This window comes from Penicillium arizonense (genome assembly GCF_001773325.1).
Source record: "Penicillium arizonense strain CBS 141311 chromosome Unknown PENARI_contig020, whole genome shotgun sequence".
Lineage (NCBI taxonomy): Eukaryota > Fungi > Ascomycota > Eurotiomycetes > Eurotiales > Aspergillaceae > Penicillium > Penicillium arizonense.
This window is the reverse complement of record NW_019173297.1, coordinates 131233-149423: the sequence shown is the minus strand read 5'-3', so window position 1 is coordinate 149423 and position 18191 is coordinate 131233. Positions and strand designations below refer to the sequence as shown.

Sequence of the window (18191 nt, the reverse complement as noted above, 5' to 3'; positions counted from 1 at the left end):
CATAACTGGTGACGCGCGTTTCCCACGCTGTGGCCCTGAAACTAAAGAGGCAGAGCTGAGTTATGATATGGAGTTTGGATGCTTGCTTGTGATAATGTGCCGCGGGAAATTCACATGCATACTTATAGGCGCATTAGTTAGCCGCACAAGGGCATATATGCTGGATATAACAAGGACAACATTAGAACAAAGAAGGGACGCCGGGAGCCTGCCGACAATAAGATAGGAGGTAAGGGCATTCCTTGGCGCTGATTTGACTGATCAACGAGGAGATCGGCGAAGGTTTTAGCAGTGGGAGCACATGTTCGCGCGTGGCTCGCGCACAGCTGTAATTCCGATTCCTCCACTCATTCCTCGTTTCATGAAGAATTATTCACAAGATTTCTCCCTGCACACAAAGGTAAACCGTCCATCTCACTTCGTTCGTTTCGGGCACAAGATTAATCACAAGAAATTAAAATTAAAATCAAGGATACGATCCGTCTGGAGTAAAGTATGACCACCCGTGGCTCCTTGATTTCTCACTGAACTCCAAAGCCAAGGGACACTATCTGCGTTGTGAATACCTTCACAGATGGATAAATCATGATGCCACCGCTATGAACAAACAAAGTAGCGTTATCCTGTCATACAATATGCTTACTGATGGCTCATCCCTGCATAATGGTCTACCCTGAACGTGTCATTCCTCCCTGAAAGGTAGCCGTCAATAATTGACAGCGAATAATTACTTTCCAACACGTGATGACTGCATAGTTTCGCCCCAAGCAGACCCGGACAGGACTTTATGGTGATTTATCATCCAGATCAGCGCCGTTATTCAGCAACAGCTTCACCATTGGCTAATGACCATGTTCGGCCATACTAGTCCTTTGTCTCTGGATCAGCGCCCTTATCGAGTAAGAGCTCGACCACTGATTCACCACCATATCTGGCAGCCAGTGATAGCGGTGTTTGGCCTTTGTCATCCTTTACATCTGGATCAGCACCCTTATCGAGTAGCAGCTTAACCACTAACTTATGGCCATTTCTGGCAGCCCATAATAGCGGAGTTTGACCACAGTTATCCTTTGTCTCTAGACAAGCACCCTTGTCGAGTAGCAGCTTAACCACTAGGTCATGACCATTTCCGGCAGCCAATGACAGCGGTGTTTGACCACAGTTATCCTTTGTCTCTAGACAAGCACCCTTGTCGAGTAGCAGCTTAACCACTAGGTCATGACCATTTCCGGCAGCCAATGACAGCGGTGTTTGACCAAAGTTGTCCTTTGTCTCTAGACAAGCACCCTTGTCGAGTAGTAGCTTAACCACTAGGTTATGACCATTTTGGGCTGCCAATGACAACGGAGTTTGACAAAAGACATTATCCTTTGTCTCTAGACGAGCACCCCTGTCGAGTAGCAGCTTAACCACTAGCTCGCGGCCATTTTCGGCTGCCCATGACAGTGGTGTCCGACCTTCTTGGTCTTCTGCATTAATTTCGACTCGTTGTTGCAACATCGTCTTGATTGCTTCTCCTATTCCGAAGAACGATGCTAGGTGAAGCCCTGTCATTCGTGGATCCTTAACAAACTGGGGGTCATCGTGAAAATCGTAATTTAACAGTGCCTGGCTTGATGCATCTACCTTTGGCTCGCAGTCGAGAAGGTCTGTGACTTCTGGACATAAACTGGAAGCCTCGCGAGCATGATGTCCCCAGTAGTTTGCGGAATAGTCGTAGAACTTGTTCAACTCCAATCGCTCCAAAAACTCATTCCGTGTTTGACAAGGCCCGCTATCAAACGCACGAAAGGACAGATAAGAGACACAAACTTTTGAAAGATCGGCCTCTGCATTTTCAAACAAGTCGTGCCGTGTCCGCTCAAAGTATTCTTGTGTTGTGTAATGGACTAGACGGATGATATTGCTCTCTTCATCAACCGTAACTAGTCCAGCACAGATGGATAGAATATAGGCTTTTCGTGAAATGTTGCAAGCATCGAATTCAGTTTCACCCACTTCAACTGCTAAGGCGTGCTGCAGCTCTGGGACACTCAGCTGCCTCCTCGCAAAGGTAATCCATTTTAGAGTCCACTCTGCTGTCTTCTGACAGGCGGGTGCTTGTCCCTTTATTCTTTCCATGGCCTCATCATACGCATTGTCATACGCATTTGATCCTTTGGGAAGCTTCTTAAGCGCTATTTCGATGGCCTTCGGCGACTTCATTCCAATGAGTGAATCTAGGTGGAGCCGTGCGAGCAAAAACCTTGAGGAAGTTAGTGCATTTCTTAAAGAAAATCAGATTTACTCACATTCCATCAGCGGCGTCAATAATCCCAGCCTTGACCCTCTCTTGCAATTCTGGGTTCTCGAGAACAAATTCTGGCAGCCGAGTCATATGACTATTGAGATAACTTCGTATATCCTCTTCGGAAGCAGAGATGTGATGTAGAGTACATCCATCAAACCTTTCCTCAATCTCCGGGATGGGCCTCGAGGTAGCAAAAAGATTCACTGCAGCTTTGCTCTGTAGAGCGAAAATCTCTGACAAGAGGCTTGACAAACACCCGTCAGATACTTCGCATTCATCGAGTGCGTCAACAATAATGAAAGTCTTCGAATAAAGAGCCGCCACATACAAGAGAGCCTTGCAAAGTTCGTCAAATGATGGGCGTGTCTTCTTGCGTGTATGTTTGTTATAAAGATTTTCAACCCTATCGGGTAAGGAAGGCCAGCCCTGGCTCAGTTGCTTCAATAGACTTGATACTAGATCTTCACGTCTTTGCTGCTGTTTTTGGCGAAAGTTGAAATATATATATGCAATGCCAATCGACGAGTCGTGTCCAAACCTGGTGGTGAGGTCGTCAATGACTATTGCGGCCAGGATTGTTTTTCCCGCTCCGGGAATCCCTACACCGAGCAACGTCTGCTGGCTTGAGCTTCGCCAATTCTGGTATTCGACGGAGTCTAAGAACCATTGGCCAGTGCCAGACTGCCGTCTTTTCAAATGGTCGCTATGTTGCGGGCCGTAGTCAATTCCAGTAAGCCAATCAAGGATCTCAAGGTCTTCTTTTCTGTCTAACTTGGATCGGATTGTTTTAACATTGGCGTCTGTCCTCTGAAGGGTTGCGTTAACTGGATATTGTATTAGAACATTCCTGTAAATAATTCGGCCGCCGTAATCACTAACCATCGCCTAGGATGTCTTTCAGTGGACGCTCTCCGTCCACGTCGTTAGGCTGCACATGTTCGAGAAGTTCCTTCGCACACGCTGCAGCGATAGCCGCAGCATATTCCTGCCAATCCTTGTTCTTCTGTGCGTCGGCATAATCACATATTCCCCGGATGACAATGCATGGGAAGTTATTCATGAGGCCAGCCGCCTCCATTTCGACACATAAGACATTCCCACCAAGACTTTCATTCAATCTGTCACGATCCACGGCGTTCTTAATGACCTTATTCCCACTTGCGATTAGGCCATAATGCACGCGTACGTCAGCCGACCTTCTTCGAGTATTGTGCACGTCATGATACACAGTAGGTACCGCTGATTCAGCTCTAGAATCTACAGCAAGCAATCCACTCCCGGAGAGGTATCTGTATAAAGCCAGAACCAGGCTCCAGAGTGAGAAAAGAATGACTTGCCACCCACTCCGAGAATGATCAGAAACTGCTGGGGAAGATAAAGGGTCCTGAAGGGAATCGGACCAGGTGTACTTTGACACCAGGTTTGGATATTTGCTTCCCAAATCATCAAGGTATTGACGTATCCGAGATCCATGCATCTCATGCTTAGTCTCAAGTTTTGTCAATGCCGTAAGCAGTGCGGTTGGCGGATTGTTCAGCGCCCCAATTCGTTTGAAACCGTCCTCTTCCACTTTGCCGATATCCCACTGGACCACGCCAGGAAACTCAGCGACAGGTACACTGATCACAACGTCGCCAAGTCTAACGCGAGGCGGAATACCGCCACCAATTCCAACCATCAGGCCAACCTTGATAGATGGGAAAGTGCGCGCCATCTGGGCAGCGGAAGTAGCAGCTGAGTTGTTACCGATTTTCCCTTTCGGCAGACAGGTTATAACGATATTGTGTCTGCCGATACATCCTAGGGTGTATGTATTAGGATCATTTGGCGGTTTAGGGATATCGGAATGGATTTGGTCGAGCATAGCGGTCGCTGCGGTCTGCTCCTTTGGCAATGCGCAGATCCATCCGACAGTGTAGTCATGGCACGTCAGCTCGATCGAGCGACAGGTGGGATCTTCGGTCCCGTTGCTGATCTTGCGAGAGGCGGCATCATTGCCGTCACCAAGCCCAGTATTTCTCTCCGGCATTCTTGAGACGATCTAGAGAATATAGGTCTGGGAAAGGCAGTAACAGCTTGCGGTCGCTAAAGATTGACTGCTTGAATATGTTGGGGCTATGTTGTATCGTTTCTGTGTGAACACGAGCTCGGAGACTTGGTCAACTTAGGAGCCGTTTCTCTTTGAGAAGATCGTTTAAATAGATTACTGGTAACATAGCAACTGAGAGAGTTATTCTAAATGGCGGGTAAACCGATGATTCATCAAGGGGAAAATTCAGGGGGTGTGCAGGAGCATGCAATTAAAGCGTGAGATTTAGCGCTGACATTCTTTTTTTTAAAATCGCCAATAAGCCATGTACAGTTGGTGTCAATCACTTGGCGAGCTATGGCGCGCAGTAGGGCGTCAGGGTAAAAAGAGGGGTTATAAGAACAAGCCATGCAATCATCTAAAAAGAACATGTACATTCATGCACGTCAAGCTCTAGAACCTTAAAGACCAAGACATACCAGTCTTAAAAAGGAAATCAATGGGCAAATAGGCAACACGCGTGGTAATAGCCTTCCAACGTAGACAAACCTCTTCTTTTTGCGGACGCGTACGTATATGCACGTTGATTAGTTCCGTTTCGCTCACTACATTATCTGAAAAATATACACACCATCTCCCAACCACAAATCCCGAAACTCAAGCGCGATCTACATGCTCAGCCGCAGTGGTACTATCATCCATCTTGGCAGCCGCAGTAGCAGCAGCAGCGCCAATAGAAAGAGTCTTTCCAGTCTCCGGGTCCACAACACTACCCTTGCGACTGAGCGTCTGGACCATGCCCGGATTCTCAGCCTTGAGGCGTGCAAAGGTAGCCTCTGCATCCCAAGTCCAGGGTGTCTTCGCTGCGAAGAGAAGATCCATGTCTTCGAGTGTGCGTTGGTTGCTTTCTGGGTAGAGAGCCCATACCATAGGAATAGTGATGACATTGCTGGCGGCGAAGACGTAGAGGGTCTTTTCGCCGATAGCGTTGAACATGACGGGACACAGGAGAGTCTAAAACAATCCATGTTAGTTTGTTTCCTTTGAGAGATATACAGATCTCAAAGTGTTCACATACCAGCCATCCGTTTCCGATACTCCATCCCACGACACCAAAGGCGTTTCCTCGGGCGCGAACGGCCAGAGGGAAGATCTCTGCGGGGTAAAGCCATGGCACGGTCAACCACGTCGCACCGAACGTGGAGGTGAAGATGAAGATCATCGAGGCCGCGGCTGCACCATATGAGGATGCTTTGCCCATTTCACCGGCTGCCTTGGAGTCGATGGCGAGTCGGGAAAATCCACCCGCGAGGAACATGGCGATTCCCTGGACTACCGATCCCCAATACAACGTCCATCGGCGACCGATGCGGTCGAGGGTAAAGACGCAGACCAGAGTAGCAAACTGCACACCCGCGTTAGTGCCGATCGATCTTCTCCCAGTTGTGAAGACATACCATGTAGAAAACATTGTTCAATCCACTGATCCACTGACTCTTCGTCGAGTCAAATCCAGCAATGCTGAAGATTGTCGGGGCATAAACGGTCACACCGGCGATTCCAACCCATTCCTGCATGATCTGCAACCATACGACCAGCTGCACGCGACGTCCGATGTGAAGATCACCGGACTTGTAGCCGAAAAGCATAGATAGATACGAGTTGCCGTGAACGACGGTCTTTTCCATCTCGGCGATGCTGAGGATATCCTGGAACTCGGCCTCTGCGCGGACGAGGTCTTCTCCGCTAGATCCACGCAGACGCTGCAGGATGTAGCGAGCCTCGTCCTCTCGGCCGACCTTGACGAGCCATCGAGGAGACTCTGGGAAGAACCAGACGGCCGAGAAAAGGACCAGCAGGAAGATGATCTGGAAGGCGATGGGGAATCTCCAGCGGAATGCTGATTCTCCGTTGTCGATGAAAGAAAGGCCACTGTTGCATGTCAGAAAAGGCTCAAGACAGGAAGAGGAGAACGTACAACTCCAGCCAGTAAGCCAAGACAACACCAAAGATGTTGAGTGTAAATTCAATAGCAATGAATTGACCACGCGAAGTATGCTCAGCCGTCTCGGTAGCCCACACAGGAACGATAGCATTCAAAATACCAGTTCCGATTCCGTTAATCAAACGAGCTGCAGATGTCAGCATCGATTATCCTCCATCAGGCCTTGTAAACTTACCGCAAATCATCCAAACGTGATTCTGAGCCGAGCATTGCAGAGCCGCACCGAAAATAGCCCAAGCGGCTCCAACAGCAATCGACTTGATTCGACCCATCCGGTCACCGATCCAACCACCAAATAAGGCACCGACAAGAGTTCCGAGATAGTAGACTGACACGATTCCACCCTGTAGCAAGGAATTCGTGACCACCGGTGTCACCTCACCATCCACCACCTTGGTATAACCGAAGCCCATCAAGTCGATGTAGTCTTTGGCATTGTTCACGCCGGACATCATACCCTGATCATATCCGAAAAATAGAATGGATAGCGCAGCGACACAGTTGATCCCGACAAGAAGCTGGCGCTTCTCCAGCTTGTGGACAACATTCCATGAAGGGATTTTGTCACTCATATTGTATGTATTCCCAGAGTGATTCAATAATTTCAGTAGGCTTGGCGCATCACAGAGGGCGGTTAATAGTAGGCAAGAAAAGAACACGCAGTCTTTCGCAGTCTGTAACAAAAGGAAATATATGCGAAGGCCCAGACTCGCGATGTATAACGGAGCAGCACGAGAAAAACGAGAAATCCCAAATCGACCTCATGGCGACCCGCAGGTATTTAAATCTGATGGCAAGTCGGCGCGAGTCCGAGCCAGAACGAACGGTAACTTTCCCACGGGGATCGGCCCACAGGAACCCCAGGAAAGCAAGGAGCGACAGTTTCTATGTGGTTACATCCCGGCGGGACACAGACAAATTGTGGTGCGTTTGTAGTATCCCCACCCAAATAACCGGGGATTACGGCGAGTAGGCCGAGCTCAGGCTGGGAAATGTGTCACGGCGGGGTCAAAGTATCGAGGCTTTTCCCCGGTTTGCACTGGAATCGGCAATCCGAAATGATACGATGGCGGCCCATTTTGGCTGAAAGGGGCTTAAGCCCAATGGCAGCCCCGGGTTGTATTGGCAACTCGGTTCCACCGGGGAGGACTTGCTGCGGGGATTTCGGCGTTCAAGCGACCCTATGGACCTCCCTAGGCCGGTTAGGCTAAACGGGTCCCATGGGGGTGGGGGAATTCCCCGGACCCAGGTTTGGTGACATCAGAACTCTCTCAAACCCCACGAAATGTTGTTTAAACAATAGAGAGGATGATAAGATACATTTTTTTTTCTTCGCACGTTGAGAGAAAAGCGATATACGTTGAAGATAAATGGCATGACATTGAAAACCACCTAGTAAACACCGTCTTACCAGGGATAAACACGACACAATGTGCACGAAATCCTGATTTTCATATAAAAAGTCCCTAAAAGCCCATACCATAGAAAAATAACCTCCGGAAAATCATTCTGATTACAAAAACCTACGATGAATTAGTTTTTTGACCCCGAAAAAGTCCAAAATCCAAACATTTTCGAGGCCAAAACGTTCACGATTTGCCTTTTTTCACGACTAAATGTTCACGAAATCCGACTTTCCAGCCCCCGAATTCTTTGAAAGGCCCTTTTCCAAATCCCAACCTACGAGAAAAATAACACCAGAATAGAAAAAGACCTACAAAATATCCCCAAATATCAGATTCTATCCATGAAATGATTGCTGTTAGAGTCACAAAAAGGTTGTGAGATGGATTTCTGTTCCTTTGTTCCTGCAGATCGGTTTAGCCAAGCCTGGTTCGTTCCACGTTGTCTATGGCTTGTCTCGCCACGATTTGAACACAGTATTCGATATCTCCAGCGAGGTGCATCATTTGCCTTGTTTTCAAACCAAAACATCTGTCCGGGTATGCCTGACGACTAACAGAGACATTGCAACATCTTGCAAGATTTCCTTTGCACTTACCGAAGACTGGGTTTTCATAGGCAACGTCCAGGCCAGACAGCCAAAGCATAAGGATGAGGCTCAAGTAACTGCCTAATCAGGCCGATGCCGGTACCGGGATGCGATGCGCTCATCCAACTCTAATCACGTCCCTGTCCCGGAAATCCCGAGGCATTGATCGGGCTATTTCAGGCCTCGCGCATTTCCAGGATCATTCCACATGGTCTGTAAATCCCCGACCTGTCGCTGACTCAACATGGAGAAAGCAAACATGTCAGGAAGCGTTGCCGACGAGGATTCTGGCGGCAAGCAGGAAGCTGCCAGCCAGCCAGATGTACACCTCGAAGCCTACTCGCAGTTCACTGTGGGCCAGAAGCGATCTATTGTGGCCATGGGCTCTTTGGCCAGCTTCTTCTCGCCTTTGTCGTCGAGTATCTACCTGCCCGCACTGACCACTATCGCGCATGCGTTACACATCTCCACATCCCAGGTTAACTTGACGGTTACTACATACCTGGTAAGTGGGATGGAGACTGTCTTTGAGATGAAATGGCTGATCTTTTCTTCCGAAGATTATGCAGGGTGTGGCACCCATGTTCATCGCCGGTTTTTCTGATACTGCTGGCCGTCGTCCTGCCTACATCATCTGCTTCACTGTCTATCTCGCTGCCAACCTTGGTCTAGCTCTCCAGAATAGCTATGCCGCTCTTCTTGTCCTTCGGTGCCTGCAGAGTGCTGGCAGCAGTGGAACTGTCGCGATGGCCAACGGTTTGGTGGGAGACATGATCACATCCTCTGAGCGCGGCTCATACATCGCCTTTGCTTCAATTGGAAGTATGCTGGGACCATCACTTTCACCAATCATCGGTGGTCTTCTCAGTCAGTACACAAACTGGCATTGGATCTTCTGGTTCCTCCTCATCTTCGGTGGAGTCTTTTTCCTCATACTCGGTCTCTTTCTACCCGAGACCTGCCGGAAGGTCGTTGGCGATGGCTCCATCCCACCGCCTGCGTTGAACAACTCTATCTCGGATGTGATTCGGCATCGGAAGCGCAAGGAGAAGGGACTCGCACCTGACCCAGGCAAGGAAGCCGAGGTGCGGAAGAACTACTCGCTTCGATTCCCGTCTCCCATTCCGACTATGAAGGTCGTCTTGGATATCGAAACGTCGGTGATCCTAATCACAACAGGGCTATTGTTCGCCGGATTCTACGCCGTCATGACTGGAGCTTCAACCTCCTTCCACGAGATCTACCATTTCAACGACATCCAAGCTGCATTGATGTATCTCCCCATCGGCGGAGGAGGTGTCGTGTCAGCATTTACAACTGGAAAAATAGTCGACTGGAACTACCGACGACATGCAAAGAGAGCAGGTCTTCCCGTTGTGAAGAATGTTCGCACAGATATCAGCAACTTCAACATTGAAAGAGCAAGGTTGGAAGTTGCACTGCCGCTGTACTACATTAGTAACCTGGCAATGCTCGCATACGGCTGGATGTTGGGTCACAAGGTCAACCTGGCAGCCCCCGTCATTCTCCTTTTCATTGCAGGATGGGCACTCATCGGCACGAACCAAGTGTTGAATGCACTGATGGTTGATCTATGGCCTGGAAAATCAGCAACTGCAACTGCGGCCAACAATCTTTTCCGCTGTGAGCTCGGTGCAGCAGCTTCGGCTGCCATTAGCCCTATGGTTTCTGCGATGGGGAATGGTTGGGCGTATACCACTCTGGCCCTTGTTTCCATTGCTGTTTCTCCTTGCTTGTGGCTCACTGCGCATTATGGGATTAAGTGCCGACAGAAGAGAAATCGGAAGGAGGAAGAGAAGCTGTCTCGTGACCAGGGCTAGATGGACAATATCGAGTCTGGTCTAAAGGATACATCCGGCTGGTACCTTTCTGGTGTACTTATTCGCTGTATGGCTAGCACACATGCTGATTCACAGTGAAGCTTCCATAATGAAGTTGCCGTTTTTCCGTGAGATCATTCTTCACCCCAACTTGGACTTTCTACTAAGAGCTCCACATGCTGACGATCTCTTCGAAGCTGAGGGTGTGTATTCATCTTATTGTCAGTCCTTGTGATTCTTGTTAATATTGTGAGAGATACTGAAACTTGCAGCAAGACGTAGATATAGCGCATATCGGCGACTTCCCCTCCGATGGGTTGATCCCTGCCATTGGGGGCCAAGACTTTTTCCCCAACCACATCAGAACCTGGCAATTGTATAGATTCTGCAACATCACACCACTTATTATTGCATACAGTTACCTACGAATCTTTTGTTTTGGTCATGGCCAACAATACCATCTAAGTACATTTGAGCAGGTGCAAACCTGAGGTTTCAGGGGCTCTCTTCACCAGGCCTACTGTAGACGTATACTCACTCTACCTGCCGGGATATATCCCTGAGTCTTCGCCACGTAACTTTCATTTTAATACGTCTGTACACGACATCTAGAAGGAACCATATATAGTCCTAGGTAATTGAGGGAATTTACCATGACAAGTCACCCTGCCCAGGTGGTGTTTGCCACCAAACGGTAGTCCCGCTTGTAAGCGGACCGAGAAGAATTGAAGGATCCCCGCGGAGTAGACTGGGGTAGAAGGCTGTGGAGAATGCCATTCATAATAATAGAGGAACTAAGTCATATAAATCTTCCTGGGTTTGCCCCGGAATACATTAGGCGCGGGAAAGAACTGTTGGGTTCCCGCCGCTTTTGGCGTTGTCGGGGTATAGGGCTTGTGAGATCCCACGACAAACATAACTCTGCTCTATAGCTCTTCTGGAATCACTTCACAGATTATCAATCAGCTATTCAAGTAAGTACTCGAACCAAAAGGACTGCAGCGTCATGCCGGTAAAGCCAACCGAGTCAACCCGACCGGCTTACATAAGAGAGTACGGCGAAACCTCAAAATACCGCAAAGCTCAGTCCTTTCTTTCCCGTACCTCGAATCACCCTCCCACGCATCTCAACACCTCCAATTCGTTGGTCTGGAGGATTAATTGTTTGTGTAGCTCGTTACGTCCGTTTATTTCTCTTTCGTCATGTTCCGCGCCGTCCTCCCCCGGGCTTCGCCGCGGGCTGCCCTCCGCAACGCCGGCCCGAAGGCTGTTCCTTCGACTTTCATTGCCACTCCCATGCTCCTGGTCCGTGGCTCAAAGCGCGGTTATGCATCTGAGGCAGGTGAGTTATTGCTTGGGCTGCTGTCACGGCGTCCTCGGAGAGATCCCCTGTGCTTCCCGGATGCGATTGCTGATTTCCGGGTTGCCGGGCAATAGGTGATCACGACCTCGTCATCATCGGCGGTGGTGTCGCTGGCTACGTCGCTGCTATCAAGGCCGGTCAAGAGGGTCTGAAGGTGCGCAAAACAATGCCCCCTGAGCTTGTTGGCTCTCGATTGGCTCGATCCAATCATCGCGATCTACTTGCTAACTGAACACCCTGGCAGACTGCTTGTATCGAGAAGCGCGGAAAACTCGGCGGTACCTGCTTGAACGTCGGCTGTATTCCCTCCAAGTCCCTGCTCAACAACTCCCACCTCTACCACCAGATTCTCCACGACACGAAAAAGCGCGGTATTGAGGTCGGCGATGTCAAGCTCAACCTCACCCAGATGTTGAAGGCCAAGGACGAGTCCGTGAACGGCCTGACCAAGGGTGTTGAGTTCCTCCTGAAGAAGAACGGTGTCGACTACATCAAGGGTGCCGGTTCTTTCGTTGATGCCAACACCATCAAGGTCGCCCTCAACGACGGTGGTGAGCAGACCCTCCGCGGCAAGAACATCATCATTGCCACAGGCTCCGAGTCCACCCCCTTCCCCGGCCTCAACATCGATGAGAAGCGCATCGTCTCCAGCACTGGTGCTCTCGCCCTCACTGAGGTCCCCAAGAAGATGGTCGTCATTGGTGGTGGTATTATCGGTCTCGAGATGGTACGTTCTCACCACGGTATTTGCTTCAATTTGGGCACGAATTGACTCTTCTTTCTTATAATAGGCTTCCGTTTGGTCCCGTCTCGGTGCTGAGGTCACCGTTGTCGAGTTCCTTGGCCAGATCGGTGGTCCCGGTATGGATGCCGAGATTGCCAAGCAGGCCCAGAAGATCCTTGGCAAGCAGGGTATCAAGTTCAAGACCGGCACTAAGGTCACCAAGGGTGATGACAGCGGTGCTACCGTCTCCCTGCAGGTTGAGTCCGCCAAGGGTGGCAAGGAGGAGACCCTCGACGCTGATGTTGTCCTGGTCGCCATTGGTCGCCGCCCCTACACCGAGGGCCTGAACCTCGAGAACGTCGGCATTGAGAAGGATGACCGTGGCCGTCTCGTCATTGACCAGGAGTACCGCACCAAGGTTCCCCACGTCCGTGTCGTCGGTGACTGCACTTTCGGCCCCATGCTCGCCCACAAGGCCGAGGAGGAGGCTGTCGCTGCCGTTGAGTACATCAAGAAGGGCTACGGCCACGTCAACTACGCTGCCATCCCCAGCGTTATGTACACCCACCCCGAGGTCGCCTGGGTTGGCCAGAACGAGGCCGAGATCAAGGCTTCCGGTGTCAAGTACAGCGTCGGTACCTTCCCCTTCAGCGCCAACTCCCGTGCCAAGACCAACCTCGACACTGAGGGTGTTGTCAAGTTCATCGCCGATGCCGAGACCGACCGCGTTCTCGGTGTCCACATCATCGGACCCGGTGCCGGTGAGATGATCGCTGAGGCTACCCTTGCCATTGAGTACGGTGCCTCCAGCGAGGACATTGCCCGCACATGTCACGCTCACCCTACCCTCTCCGAGGCCTTCAAGGAGGCTGCCATGGCCACCTACTCCAAGCCCATCCACTTCTAGACCTTGACCTGCCTTGACCCCGATATCCTCTACCCCTACCATGTACTACTTTTTTTGATTTAGACTAGCCAAGCTAGCAAACTACATGTAGCATTTCATGTAATCAATTTCCTCTGTGTTCTTGAAAGTAATCAAATGCTGTTGTAACTGTAATTTCCAGTATCTACCGGAGTAGCAAGTGTCCGTCCCTGGTCTTTGTACATTACATCTTGACTATAACTTTCTAGTACATGAACATCAACCGTTTCCAAGCCAGTTTCTCGGTTCCTGCTCGACATGACCTGGTCTTGTGTCTGTTTCACTATAAAAAAAAAGCCGTATCCACCCATATCTGCAGATGCATCCGATATGCGATCTCCTACTCTGGGGGCAAAAAAGAAAAGCAAAAAGGAAACTCCGATAGGGGGAATCGAACCCCCGGCTGTCGTGTGAGAGACGACGATGTTAGCCACTACACCATATCGGATCTTGGATGAAAAATGGAGCAGAGTTTGCCATTATAGATCCACTGACCCACTGTTCATATTCGCACTATAGGTCCGTATGGCTCCCCGTACATAAACTAACGCTAAGACCAATTAGGCGATCTACTAAAAACTTGAGAAACCCAAGTGTGATTTCGAATCTTGTATAGCTATCTAGGAATATCAGCTATAGTAGGCAAAAAGTAAATACATGTAGGTAGATATATACTTGAAGCAATAAGCAAAAAGACAAAAAGAGATGCTCTCATACGGGGATTCGAACCCCGGTCTGCACGGATCAATAGTATGATAACTATTTGAAAACGAGCGATGCTAAACCCCTACACCATATGAGACAATTTGATTGGACGGTTTGACCTGGTAAGAGTCTATAAACAGCGAGTAGATCGGAGCAAATACACATGACTCTACCTACATACGAAGATGGTCAAAGAAGGAGGAGGGGGAGGAATAAGAAAGAAACCTTCGCAGGCGACGCAGAAAAAAGAATATTGTCTAAGGTAGAAAAATTGCAAAAAAGAAAAAAAAAAAGAAGTGCTCTCATGCGGGGATTCGAACCCCGGTCTGCACGGATCAACGGTCAAGACCATTTGAAAACGAGCGATGCTAAACCCCTACACCACATGAGATGGTATGATGAAAGAAATCTCAGATTATGGCTCTATCAAGCACAGTACAAGGAGCAAACTAGTAACAACGAAGCCGAGGAAAAAGCGCTTTGACGCGTAACATCACTTCTTAGTAGAAAACAAAAAAATGTATCAGCAAGCAATGGAGAAAGAGGAACATTCGGTGATAGGAAAAATTAAAAGAAAAGCAAAAAAGAAGCTCTCATGCGGGGATTCGAACCCCGGTCTGCACGGATCAATAGTCAGACTATTTGAAAACGAGCGATGCTAAACCCCTACACCACATGAGAAGAACTTGTGGGTTTTACACAGCCTTGGGTAGATCATCCAATTTTTCCATTTGTTCCAAAGTCAGTTTCTGAAACATTCCAACGTTGACAACGTCCAATTCTGATCCTTGAACTATTTTTCTAGTCTATGCTAATTTCATTAGAAACCGCACATGTATTGGATTTCAACAATACTTGAATCGAACGATGCTCAGGTGTTTACCAGGACAGCATATATATATAATAAGCAGTTAGTATTGATAGGGTTGATATTTTTCAAGAATCTACACCAAAGGCTAGATACTGCAATAGAAAAAGTTGCAAAAGATTATACAAATTTCACTTCTATCTACCAAGGTGCCGCTTTCCAGCCTAGCAGGAAAAAGGGAAAGCTATTTGGAGATTTGACTTCTACTCTACGAGCATAACATGAAGGGAAACCAGGCACAGTACTTCCGCCCACGAGGTGCCCGACAAATAAGTCTGCTAGTACATGCAGTGCTCTCTATTGATATCAACTTACTGTACTTGGGCTCAGGAAGCAACGCCGACATCTTCAGCAAGGTCTCGATCACCTCGGTGCCCAAATCAGCTTGGAAATTGTATGCGCTCAGCTTGTGGTTCACAAATTTATTAACTGGCTTGCTAACATCCAAAAAAGTTCAAAACAACAGGAAGTAGAAAAATATCTCTGTAATCACAAGCATGGGTTTCAGACAGAGCTCCAATCCAGCTCACCAAAGGCCTCTTCAGTACCAACCATGGCTGGCCCAGTTTCCTTCAATAGATCCTGCAGCCTCACCATCACATCATCACCATGAACCGTGGACCAGCTCTTCTCAGGCCCCACAAGCTCCCAGAACTCCAGCATAAGACGCATCTCCTTGCCCCAGAGAGGCCAAAGCGTGTCGTAAGCATCCACCGATATCTCGAGAACCTCAACATCAAGGTTTGTGGTACCACTTGCTGTTTTGCCATTGGCAGCCTTCGCCCAAATATTATAATAATCCCTGAAATCGTAGAATCCGGTAGTCAAAAGAAGGTATCTGGCCGGAGTTGAGCTCAGAGCGTCTGCATTAGGAATTGTAAAGGGGTTCGTGAGGACGGTACGGACGGCAAGACCGACGTTTGACAAAGGACCGAGAGACGCGACTTGAGTTGTTGGTGCGACAGGAAGCATAATGATGTGCCTTCCCACAGGTTTCTTTAAGGATAAATTGTCAGTGGTATGGCGAGAGATAAAAGATCCAGTTTAGCACTCACAGCATCAATTGGCGTGAACATTGGGAAGAACAGATTGCTCGCATAGAAAGTGATCCAAAGGAAGACCGTCTTGCTAAGCAGTGCTTTGTCCGCCTTGATGAATTCATCAACCCGAGCTTTAGCGGCAAAATGAGGCACGGCAACTTGGCCTTTCGACAGCGCCATGGCATCGGGAAGGGTGCTCCAGATGTAGTGCTCCAAAGTGGATGTTTTTGAAGCAGCACGAGCCAGGTTGAGACCTTGCTGGTACTCGATCTCGACGGCTTTTTCGGGCCCTTCCGTTACAAATGGTTCGAAGAAGTTCGTTATGGCGTAAATGGCGTGCGCACCCCTGAAGGCTTCAATCAGACTCTTCTCGTCATTCAAATCCGCTGCAACAACCTCAACTCCTTGAGCAGCGAGGGCTTGAGCACCCTTGCTGTTTCTATTGCGGGTCAAGCCGCGAATTTTGAAGATGGGGTCTTGCAGAAGGGCGCTGATGACTGCACCTCCCTGGGAACCGGTTGCGCCAACGACGACGACGAGCTTAGACATATTTGGGATTCTTGAAGTTGGAATGGTGACTGTAAAGCATAGTCGTAGAGAATGTGAAAATGATGGGTCTCCCGACGGCTTTTATGTCGAGGACTCTTTGTACCATGCTCCATCAGCCATAGTCATCCATTGAGAGTAGCCAGAAAAGCCATGACTCATGACTCCTGGAGGGCCATGATTCTCCCTCCAAGTGAACCAGTCGGGAACAGCGGACATGATCATACTTCCAAATTCAGTACGTAGATTGGTAATGAACGGTCGGTAACTTAATGCGGAATTCAATTTGAATATCCGAGACAGATTAGGGACTGTAATTGTAATTTGTCCGTGCCGGAGACTTACTACAGCAGAAACGCCACATGTTTGTAATGATCAGATGAGTGAGCACGGCACATCTAGGGTGGTGACCTCATGTGTGGCTTAGGATACGAGACTCGAACGCCAAGCCCAACATACCTCCATATTGGGTTAGCATGTATGATGTAATTTATCCTGACATCTCATTAGCGTTACCAGATGGTAAGAACCATTGGTAAGTGCCCTACTTCTGCTATATCGGGAAATATGTCTATCAAATTCAACATCAAGCGACGTGGGTCTTACCACTCCTATACATCCTGAACTCTTCAAACTCAACTTCAACTTCCTCGGGCCCCCTCGCACATTAAACAATCTTTTTTCTGCGAATTTTTAGAAAGTCAACCAAGATCTAAAGCCGAGTACGAGGAGAGGCGCATCTAGACCAGAGTGGTCATTACCAAAACTTTATGCATAAATACCCTCACTCATGTCTGGGTGAAATGCTGCACAGCAATTTCGAAGGTTCATCTTTCTATCTATTTTATCATTTGACGATTTTGTCGACTATATGAGAGACCATAAATTATGGCTTATTTAGCTATACCATCCAGGGTCATCCTTGCCAATTTACCCCGCTTCATGAACCTCATAGCCAGCATAAATAGGAGGGTAAGCAGGAGGAGGGAAGGACGGACAACACTTGAGTATCACTAAGCTTACTGGATCTCATACAGTTTGACTTCCATTAGTCGTATATTGCATTACCAAAGCCCCTTCCGTAACCGACCTTTTTTTGCTATGGCCCTCAAGCCCGAATCCACCATAATGCGGGATCCAGTGCTAGTAACAGGCGCATCTGGATACCTAGCGTCCCATGTCATAGATGCACTTCTTTCCCACGGCTACAATGTCCGAGGTACCGTGCGGTCAGAAGCAGCATCAAAGAGAGTGAAGAGTCTCCATTCTAAGTATGCCGATCGCGTATCCACGATACTTGTTCCTGATATGAGTACGCCGACCGCATTTGACGAAGCCGTTAAAGGTGCTTCAGGTGTTAGCCACGCCGCAAGCACGTTGGTTTTTGCCGTGGAAAACAACGAGCGTGACCTTATCCAGCCCGCTATTTTTCGCACGTTGAACGTTCTCGAAACCGTTGCAAAACATAACGCTTCCATCCGCCACGTTGTTAATGTCCGAGCCTTACGTGCCTACGCACTTGCGCTTCGTTCCGGCCGATGAAGAAGAATATTTCCCCGAGGTGGGAAGGTTTCAGCAGCTCTCCTTTGGAAGAGGAGGTTGCGGTGCGCGCTGGTGGACCTGGACTGCATTTGGGGCTCCCAATCCCAGCGCTGTATCTTCCGGTTGGTGCAGCATCCGGATCATCAATGCGTGTTGCCGATGGAGCGCAAGAAGTGTCTCCATTGGGTATTATATACCAGGCCACAATACTTACTGTTCCATTCCATTCACGAAGATTCCAAGGTTCGCCTTGAGATTAATTTCCAATCGAGTTTGACCAGTCGTGCTCTTTGTGCTTTCACTCTTGTATTTAATTTAGG

At 48.8% G+C, this 18191-nt stretch overlaps 6 protein-coding genes across 6 annotated transcripts; 3 read left to right on the top strand and 3 right to left on the bottom strand.

Moving 5' to 3' along the window:
* Positions 1-864: 864 nt before the first annotated feature.
* PENARI_c020G07591 (uncharacterized protein) lies at positions 865-4319 on the bottom strand (the record flags this gene model as incomplete). Its single annotated transcript, XM_022635046.1, has 3 exons — positions 865-2245; positions 2292-3114; positions 3170-4319. 3 exons carry the CDS (start codon positions 4317-4319, stop codon positions 865-867), a joined length of 3354 nt encoding a protein of 1117 aa, XP_022485031.1.
* Positions 4320-4976: 657 nt separating this feature from the next.
* PENARI_c020G00806 (uncharacterized protein) lies at positions 4977-6896 on the bottom strand (the record flags this gene model as incomplete). Its single annotated transcript, XM_022634929.1, has 5 exons — positions 4977-5333; positions 5398-5724; positions 5777-6251; positions 6298-6451; positions 6500-6896. The coding sequence occupies 5 exons, from the start codon at positions 6894-6896 to the stop codon at positions 4977-4979; spliced, it is 1710 nt and encodes a 569-aa protein (XP_022485123.1).
* A 1665-nt stretch (positions 6897-8561) lies between these two features.
* On the top strand, positions 8562-10158 carry PENARI_c020G10719 (MFS transporter; the record flags this gene model as incomplete). Its single annotated transcript, XM_022635099.1, has 2 exons — positions 8562-8822; positions 8878-10158. The coding sequence occupies 2 exons, from the start codon at positions 8562-8564 to the stop codon at positions 10156-10158; spliced, it is 1542 nt and encodes a 513-aa protein (XP_022485119.1).
* A 1203-nt stretch (positions 10159-11361) lies between these two features.
* Positions 11362-13152, top strand: PENARI_c020G01854 (dihydrolipoyl dehydrogenase; the record flags this gene model as incomplete). The annotated part of the gene is made up of 4 exons (XM_022634950.1): positions 11362-11500; positions 11596-11675; positions 11766-12248; positions 12313-13152. 4 exons carry the CDS (start codon positions 11362-11364, stop codon positions 13150-13152), a joined length of 1542 nt encoding a protein of 513 aa, XP_022485101.1.
* Positions 13153-15247: 2095 nt separating this feature from the next.
* On the bottom strand, positions 15248-16332 carry PENARI_c020G06685 (uncharacterized protein; the record flags this gene model as incomplete). The annotated part of the gene is made up of 2 exons (XM_022635027.1): positions 15248-15739; positions 15799-16332. 2 exons carry the CDS (start codon positions 16330-16332, stop codon positions 15248-15250), a joined length of 1026 nt encoding a protein of 341 aa, XP_022485055.1.
* A 1125-nt stretch (positions 16333-17457) lies between these two features.
* Positions 17458-17871, top strand: PENARI_c020G01769 (uncharacterized protein; the record flags this gene model as incomplete). The annotated part of the gene is made up of 1 exon (XM_022634948.1): positions 17458-17871. One exon carries the CDS (start codon positions 17458-17460, stop codon positions 17869-17871), a length of 414 nt encoding a protein of 137 aa, XP_022485053.1.
* Between the last annotated feature and the right edge of the window lie 320 nt (positions 17872-18191).